General features: G+C 50.7%; 1 protein-coding gene across 1 annotated transcript; it reads right to left on the bottom strand.

Moving 5' to 3' along the window:
* Positions 1–506: 506 nt before the first annotated feature.
* LOC147828081 (ankyrin repeat domain-containing protein 12-like) lies at positions 507–9,225 on the bottom strand (the record flags this gene model as incomplete). The annotated part of the gene is given in 14 exon segments (XM_087211174.1): positions 507–602; positions 695–838; positions 964–1,062; positions 1,449–1,837; positions 1,922–2,086; positions 2,133–3,321; positions 3,323–4,566; positions 4,597–5,955; positions 6,047–6,194; positions 6,495–6,637; positions 6,753–6,956; positions 7,308–7,448; positions 7,813–7,884; positions 9,087–9,225. Coding segments are annotated over 14 exon segments (5,532 nt in total), but the record flags the coding sequence as incomplete, so codon positions are not given.
* Positions 9,226–9,229: the final 4 nt, after the last annotated feature.

Below are 9,229 nucleotides of genomic sequence, written 5' to 3'. Positions count from 1 at the left end.
AACATCATCGTTTCACGCCACCAGACGTTTGTGAGGAGCAAAAGCAACTAGCGGACTTAAGGTGAGCACGCGGTTTTAAAAAACCTGAAGGTAGACCCACTTAGTCTCAGAGCCTAGTTTGGTTTCCCCCCTTTTAAAAAAATAAAATACACTTAATTACTGTTAATAAAAAGTAGAGGTTGATAAAAAAAAAAGACAATTAAATTCAGGTTAAAACAGTAATGGGCCAAATAAATAAACAGAATACGATAACCTGATGTTCACCGGTAACACCGAGCTGATCAATGCCAGCATTATTTACTTTCCTTTATTAAAAGCCTTTTTGGCTCAGTCACAGCTCATCTGGATATTCGACACTACCGGTGGAAAGAAACTTGATATCCCCGTGCAAGAGGAAGAAACCTGTTTTGGTATTAGCGATAAACATCAAAGGTAACCTTTTACTGTGCCTACTGGTTAAATGCAGGTGGGCAAAAGAACCCAGACAACAATCACAGCGAACTCACCTTCAGTTTGTCAAACTTGTCATCGACATCCTGTAACCAGGACATGAACTGCCTGGCGTTGAATCGGTCTCTGACTGACGTCTTGCCATCGTCACTCTGTGAACCAAACGCGTGGTATTTATTTCCCATCCTCATCAAGAAAGGACTGAAAAACCAAATCTCGGGGCCGACATCCAGATGCCGCTTACCTGGACGTCTTGAGGCATGTTGTACACTTCGGCGTCCAGTAAAACCGTGCAGGCACTGAACGGCAGCGTCTGATTGGCCAACGTTCTCGCTGCCCGGTAATGGACACGCAGGACTTCCTGTTCATTCGAAACAATCAGCTTTTCCTGAAGGGACAGAAAACAAATACAGTTACCCTGACATGATGTAGGCTTTATGGGAAATGTATAGCGAGCAACTAGCGCTCCACTTGAGCAACGACAAGATAAAGCTGCCGGAGCGACAAACGCACCCTCTCAATGCTGTGTTGAAGCCGTAGTTTCATGCGGACAACCTCTTGTTGTTTGAACATCTCCTTCAGCTGCTCCGGTAATGATGGAGGTGGAGTTATCTGTTCAAACACACCGTGGCAATGAGTCAATAGGCAGATATTAGTCAGAAGAATAGGTGTATTAGGTTAGTTGGGCTTTTTATTTGAACAGTATTTGACACACCCAAATAGATATCACGTTTTTTCAACAGTTTGTTTTTTTGAGTTGATTTGAATAAATAAAGAATGCTTTAAGTTCTGGTCAGTGTTCAGTCCAGGCTTCTCCAAACAAACCAACAAGAGCCGTGTGTGATTATTTAGCTTTGACGTTTACGATCATGATTCATGGCAGTGTGTTTAGCTACTTTTTCTCTAATTATCATTTAATAAAAGTTATCCTCCCTGGATCTATTGTAAAATCAGCTGTTAGTAGTGACCCAACTTGACCAAAAATGGGAAGAACTCACAGTTGGTATGCAGAGCTTGCTTAGTGGGTTTCCGTCTAAGAGGTAGGATCCGTTGAAGGTCACATATTCATCATAATACTGCGGCGGCTGTGGGGTGACGCTGCACAACACTTTGCGCTTCTCCTCGATCTTCCGCCGGATGTGCAGGAACTCATAGTACGGGTTGGCCCTCTCCGTCTGATAGGGCTGGATCTCCTCCAGCTTCACAGAGTCCACAATGGCCGCCAGGGACTGCTGGCCTCTCTCCTTCTCCTGCTGGCTGGCGGGGAACGGCTGCGAGCTCGCCGCTTTGGGCATCTTCCTCTTGCGCGGGTGGGCGACGTGCATGTCTCCGTCCTCGTCCGCCGAGCGAACCTTCAACCTTGCCCCGGACGAATCGGAATCCCGGTCTCCGGATTGCGGAGAGCAGCTCCCTGAGGCGCTGCATGTGCTGCTGCTGCTACTGTTGCAGCTGCTGCTGCTGCTGCTGCTACTGCCGCTACTGCTGCTACCACTACTGCTGCTGCTGCTGCTGCTGCTATTGCTGTCGGTCTGAATTGCGGACTGGACGGCGCTTTGACTCTGCTCTTCTCCGGCTGAAGAGGACTCGGGTCGCTCGTCAGCAGGCAGCGCCTCCATCGGCTCCGAGCCGCCGGCATCTGCCGTCGATTCTGAGGAGCACTCGGCGAGCGCGCCGTCCCCGACGGGGGGGACACTCCGTTATGACGGAGACGGCCGCCTCGCAGTCGTTCTTCTGCGCGCCCTGCGGCTGCCCGGTCGTCTCTTCTGCCTTTTGTCCGGGGCTCGCGCCGTCCGATGACGCCGGGAGTGCGGTGTCCCTTTGCTGCGTCTCCGAGTCGAGACACGGAGCCTCAGTGTCGCCGGGAGGCCTCAAATTCTCGCCGTCTCTGTCACTTGCGTCCGTATCGTCTTGGGAACATTTGGACTCCGGGACGGTTTGTCCGGAGCCCGGCAGCGCCTCCCCTGCTGCTGCGCCGGGAATGTGGGCACTGGTAGAGGGGACGGGACTTCCTGCGCCCTCTGCTCTGAAGCTCTCCGTCTCCATACTCTCTTCATCGGCTCCGTCCGCACTCTCCAGAGGTTCGTCTTGAAGGTCAGGAACGTGTGGGGCACCCGGTTCGGTTTGCTGCGTGCTCTCCGCTCCAGAATCAGCGATCTGCTGGACGCCTTTAGTGTTGGCGAGCTGCAGCGGCTCCGCTAACAGACAGGCCGTGGGTGTCCATGGTTTATCTGAATCCCTGCTAGAGCGCTCTGCCTGGGAGGTCTCGATTAGACCCGGGACGTCCTTTTCAACGGGAGGATCGCAAGAGGGAGGAGCTTTCTGCTCCGTCGACTCCGTTTGAGAGCTAATGTCCTCCAGAAGGTTCAGGCTTTTACTCGGAGGATCTTTGTTTACCGTTAAAACTACCGAAGGGCTCCCTGCTCGCTCTGCGGCCAAATCGCAAACTGAATTCACGCATTGTTGTTGACTGCCGAGGACCTCTTCGGTCTCCGCCGAGCTCTCTCGTGTTCCCAGGGTTCCCGGCTCTTCGGCGGGCTGGCTGCATTTCGGCTGACACTCAACGGCTTTACATTCAGTCGACGAGTTGGCATCCTCGTCCAGGATGGCCCGGAGGTACGGGGACTCGTGCCTGCCGGGCAGCAGCGTCCGATTACTTTGCGGCACATCTGGAAGACTGTTGCAATCTTTATCGGGACCCAGCGGCGACCTGGTGGCTTGAATGACGAGGGAAGACTGGAGAAAGGCGGGCTGCGAGTCCGAGGTTTCCAGGTTCATGTCGGAGTCGTACTCGACGTGCCGCGAGGTCAACGTGGTCGCCTGACAAGAGTCCTCCGAGCTGGCGACAGAAACTAGGGACACCGACCTGGACATGAAGCCCCCGCGTTTCGCTCTCCGGCCTGGGCGACCTGGTCAGACAGTTCTCCACGGCCGACATGACCTTCGCGCCGAGAGAAGGCAGACTTTTCCCATCGAGCGACATCGTCCTGGGGCTGGCGCCGTCTTTCTGGATCTTATCTCGGCCGTGGACGTCTGAGGCGTCGGAGCTCTTTGAGCGATTGAGCTCCTTGTTCAGGCCCGGATCAGACTTCGTCCGGTCCTTCGTCTTGGGCTTCCCTGGATCCGCCAGAGGCCGCTGTTTAAGCCTCTCCCGCTCTTTTTGTTTGATTTTCTCCAGGTGCTTCCGATGCCACTGTTCGATCTCCTGGTCCTTGAGGCTGAGCATCCGCTCGAAGCTGGTCTGCATCAAGTCATCGTTCACAAGCCTCTTCTCTTTGGGCTTGGCGTCTCGTGTTGCCAGCGAGGCTTTGGACTTGACCTTGTCCGCATCCACGTCGTTGGTTTTGGGCTTGCTGTTTTTGGCCTGCTGGGAGCGGTCTTTGTACCGCTCCTTGTCCTTGTGTTTATCGGCGTCTCGCTCGCGGTCTCGGCGGTCCTTCTCCGGTGTCCTCCCGAGGTCTTCCTTGGATTTTGAGGATAGAGACTTGACACTCTCGGACAAATATCCCTTTTTCTCTTCTAAAAGTGATTTGAGATTGGAGCTCGAGGAAAGAGTGCCATCTTTTAATTTGTCTCTCTTTTTCCGGTCGCAGTCCTTTTCTTTTGAGCGGTCCGATCTGCCATGATCCGTCCTCTTATCGAGAGATCTGCCTTTCTTGTCAGAGTTGGTGCGCTCCTTTTCCCTGTGATCCCCAGCGCCGTATTCTCTGTCCTGCCTATCTGACCGCTTGTCGAACTTATCTTTATTTTTCCTGCTGTCCTCGTGCTTTTTGGTTGTGGATAAAGATTTTAGCTTCTCGTTCTCTTTGTAGTTTTTATCTCCAGGCGAGTGGGAAGAAATGGTTCCGGTTCTCTCTTTCTCCTTCCAGCGATCCACTGAGTTCTGAACTTCAGCTTTGTCAGCATGCTCCGCTTTAACCTTCTTTTCCTTGTCTGGATGCCTTTTCTCCATTTTCTCTGAATCCTTCTCTTTTCCCGGGAACCTCTTGTCAGTTTTATCGCGTGAGCCTTTTTCAGAGAAGTCCAGCTGTTCTTGATCAGCTGTGATCCCACTTATGGGTTTCTCTTCCGTCTCTTCTTTCATGCTGTTGCTCTGCAGCAAATCGTCAGGAATCCGCCCTGAGCCGAGGCAGTCCGCCCGCTCGTCACGCTCACTCGGCTTCGAGTCCTTTAGCTTCTCCTCTTTACCAGCAGCCTCCTTCCGCTCCTTTTTCACCGCCTTGTCCTTCTCTCGCTCCTCTCTCGGCCTCTTCTCCTTGCCGGCCGGGTGTTTCTCCTTCGCGTTTCTCTCGTCCTTGGCAGGGGAGGAATCGGCGGCCTTGTGGACTAAACTGTTGTCGTCACCTTCCTTTCTCGCTGGCAGATGTTCGTCGGTTTCATCACTTTTGAAGAAATTCTCTTTCCAGAACTCTCGGTCAAACTCCAAATTCCTGTGGCCGTCTTTCCTGGGCTCCTTCTGCCGGTGGTGGCTGCGATCTGCCTCGTATTCCCTCCGGTGTTTGTCCTTCTCCTTGTGTTTAAGCTTATGCTTCTTTACCACCTTGCCGTCCAGGTCGGTCTTCCGTAAGGCACCTTCAGAGCCGTCCACGCTGTTTCCTATGCTACCGTCTCGGTCGGGACTTAAGCGGCCATCGTCCCCGTCTCCACTGGAGTCCTTCTGCTGATGCTTGCTCTTCTCCTTGTGCTTGCAGCCCTTGGTGCTGGAGCCTTCCGTGCAGTAGTCTGCCTGTGCGTAGTGGTTGTATTTCACACCGTCCACCGGACATGGGCTGTCACTGATGGAAATGCACATCTTAGTATTTTCCTGTTTGAGTGGCGTTTGTTTATCCGTCAGGCTGTGGTTCAGTTTTGGAGACTTGATGGACGACAAATGGAAGAGGTGGACGGATGAGTCATCTTTAGGACTGAAAGACATCTTGAACGAGTCTTCCTCCCTTCCCTTGTCTGTGCTCTCGGACACGGTTGCGAGAGAGAGGACCAACGTTTTGCTGTTCTCCTTCCCGTCCTCTTGGTTTTCCTTGTTCTTATTCTGGCTTTTGCTCTTCCTCTTGACTTTGCCCTTGTCTTTCTGCTCAGTATTCTCCTTTTTAGACCTGGGTTCTGCCTTGAGGCTCTCGGAGCTTTGCGAGCAGGTGGGGGAACTCCTTTTGTCCGGAAGGCTCTCCATTTCGTCGCTGGAGGTATCAGAGCTGCAGTGGACACGGGAACTCTTCTGCTTTTTGGACTTTGGGGTGGAATCCCCTTTTCCACCCGGCTTTCCTGCCACATGATTCCTGTCCTTTTCTTCCTTCTCACGCTGCCGGAGTTCCCTCCGGAGAATGTGTCTGTCGTTCAGGGCTTTACTGAGATCCTCCTCCTCTTCCTCGTCTTTGAACTCGTACTCGTCCAGCCCCGGAACGGACGATGATGCTTTCGTGACAGGTTTACCGTCGGAGTCTTTTTCGGTATCGGAGTCCTCCAAGTTGTCGTCTACACTGGAGGGATTGACGGACAGCGGGTCTTCAGATTCTGTGGTGATGAAAAGCGCCACGTTAAAATAATACAAAACGTGACGTTAAAAACGTATGGTGAGGTCATCTCTAGAGCATCCTCTGCCGACCTGAAGACGTGTCGTCTTGGTCCGACAGTGGCACCTCTCCCTTCAATAGCTTCTCCAGCTCCTGAGAGTCAGCCACATCCACGGGCCGCTCGCCACGTTTGTTCGCCTGGAAGGCGTTGCCACCGTGGCGCAGCAGCAGTTTCACAATCTGTAGAAAGCACAACAATGATTTAGATTGTAGACAAAACATGAGAACCAGGATGGTTGGAAGACTTAAACTTTAGAATCGTTCGGCGATGTTTTGTAATGGCAGGCACTTAAGTAAGTAAACAAGTAAGTTAGGAGACCCTCAACTATTGCAGAAAAACCCACTGCATGTTTTATTTTGGATTCGGACAAAGCTCAACAGGACGGTCCAACTACATATTCATTGTATGTCGGACAGTCATCAGAATTTCAGCAAGTTCTTCATGAAAGAGGAAGGACAAAGTTCCTGTGAGTCTCTTACATCTTTATGTCCGCTGCTAGAAGCATCGTGGAGGGGCGTGTCGTCATCCAGACCCTGCGTGTTCACTTCTGCACCTGCTGCTATTAAGACCTTGGCCACGTCGTAATAACCAAGATTACAGGCTTCATGAAGAGGAGTCCAACCTGGTGAGGAGACAATCGTGAGTTGTCAGCTTTGAATAAGCAGCTTGATGCCATTAATAGCGACCATACAGACTCAACTAAAGTTGTTGGGCGATCGGCGTGAGGGGCATCGTACCTGCAAAGTCTTTGACGTTGACGTCAGCTCCTAGGCTAATGAGCTCTTTAACTTGCTTGGCGTCGCCCCTGATGGCCGCCATGTGAAGGGGAGTCTCCCCTCGCTCGTTCCTCTTGTTGACTTTGTCCTTCTGACGAGATGAGGCGCTGCTGGGGACTTTCTTCTGCACAGGAGTCGTTTGTGAGGGGTGACTGGGAGTAGAGTCTGGAAACCGGCAGAGGGAGAAAAAGGCCAGTCAGAGGTTGAAATAACTATCAGAATTGGGGATATATTTATATCTATATATCGGCCAGCTAGATTACTTAAATTTAGCTTGTTTTAGGATATAGCCAGCTAAACCAGCTTTCTTCAAAAGATAGCAGGGACATTTCAAGAAAATAATTTTATTTGAGTTCAGCAGCTACACAGAACATGACATATTGCCTGAATGGGAAGCAACCTTGAATTATTGGAAAGCACATTGGTGAAAATGCTCAAGGGCATGACTCATCCAACAATGAATTTACAGAGCCACCTTGGAGATGTTGGTCGAGACGAGAGGGCAGGCACACTAACCTGGACTATTGGCAGTCATCTGCATTAGGAGCGCCATCTGTTTGCGCTCTGACAGAGGATACCCAAACAAAAGGTTGGGAGCCTGGGACTTCTTGCCCCCAGACTCCTTTTTCACCTTCTTCTTGTCTGGTACATCTTTTTCTGCAAAACAACCAAGAAAGATTTAAGGAAACCGCAGGAAATAAAAAAAATAAAAACTCCAGCAGCATTTTCATCGTCACAGTGACATCGTTTTCCTCTTTGCCTTGTATCTGTTGAGAATGCGGAGAAACAGATGACAAGCAGGTTTGAAAACGAAGACAGCGCTCTCTTAAGCCAGCCTGGTGCCCCCAACACTCCATTACGCCGCTCGTTACTAAACACAGACATGCGTGATCTGTAACGGGGGCAAATGTAGAGCGAGAAACACACACGTGCATGTGCGTTTTAAAGCAGCTTCGTGGCGCAAAGTGGTGACGTGACTTGTGGAGGACACGAGGGCTGAGGATTGGGCTGCAGCGTTTACCTGCGTACATCCTGCAGGGAGGCACTAATCTCTCTCCCCAGGTCTCACTCGATTGGCCTGGGTCTGAGTCATCTACAGTGCAAAGCAGAGAGGATGGTGAGGGGAGAGAGGAGGGAAGGGAGAGCGAGGGGAGGGGGTGGAAGGGTGGGAAAGCACTGCATTAACGCTCACTCTCTCGCTCACCCCCCTCCTCCTCTCACATGTCCTCAAATACAGACAAGCACAAAGACTCGCACTCCACGCACAGATTATGTATGAGTCATGGCAACACAGGAGAGGAGATCCGACGTGGTCAGTGGATTCATTACTTCCCTTTTTCCTACAGCTGCCCAACGCAGGACCTGAGTGGAAGAAAGAAAATGCTGGAAGGCCATGCCTCCCTCCAGCCCAGTTCAGCTTTATGACCTGCGCAACATAAATTAAACCTCGGGGAAAAACAAAATTGAGGGTTCTCGTCTGGTAGGATGACGCATGGCCACACAATGAAATGCTCTACAGAGGAGATGAAGGCACATCGAGAGGACCTTAAAATGGTCTGTGAACACATTACTGTACTCCACTTGGCTCCATGATACACTAACCTATTTTTAGTTCTCCAATCTAAATATACACTTACATGTACGGTGTAAAAATCAAGTGAATGGTGGATTTTTCTGGGACCTTTTCTTCAGTGGTGGGTTAACTTACATTTGGTCCGTTGGAATTTAAAGCTCAGAGAAGGTGTAATTGGGAATAAGTTGACATAAACCACCCGGAGCAACAGTAAAGCCACTATTGTTTTTTTTGGGACAAGAGGTTCATTGGATAGAGGAATAAAGATAAATAAGGCTTTTGACAACAGCAGAAGGATTTACTGACAATTTCACCTGCCTAATCCCTTATCTTTAAAAAGCGCAAACAATAGCACTTATAAAGAACTGGCAGATAACATTCATCAACATGAAACTCGATTAAGAGCCATGTGTTGCCATAAGACAGACAACAGTCAAAACTTAACATAACTACATTTATAACCATTTTTATCCATAGGTGTCTCATTCCTTTTTCTCAAGTCTTATAAAACAACCGACAGGTTCAACACAACAGGCCTCAAATTAATCCAGTAAGCGTTTAAATGTGTATCCTGATGCAAACAAGTCGAAAGCCTCAGACGTAAAGACGGTGCCTAGAGAAAACCTTCCAACCACAGGCCATCGGGGGGCAGTGTGACGACATGGCAGCCAGCCAGCCGGCAGCGTGGCTGTTGAAAGAGGAGCAGCAGCAGCAGTTCTTACCTGTGTCGGAGTCTCGCTCCTCAGTCCGGAGCGGACTGGCAGTGAAGGAGAGCTTGCGCTTCATGGAAGACTTGGCTTTCCCTTCCTTCCCCAGCAATTCACTCCGGTCCAGCTTCGGAGTTTTGGTGAAAGGGGACAACTTT

The sequence above is a fragment of the Heterocephalus glaber genome, unplaced genomic scaffold (genome assembly GCF_053883595.1).
Source record: "Heterocephalus glaber isolate CG9 unplaced genomic scaffold, H.glaber_assembly_v1.0 deba00001413, whole genome shotgun sequence".
NCBI lineage: Eukaryota > Metazoa > Chordata > Mammalia > Rodentia > Bathyergidae > Heterocephalus > Heterocephalus glaber.
The sequence above is the reverse complement of the archived record's forward strand: the minus strand, read 5'-3'. Positions and strand labels throughout refer to the sequence as shown.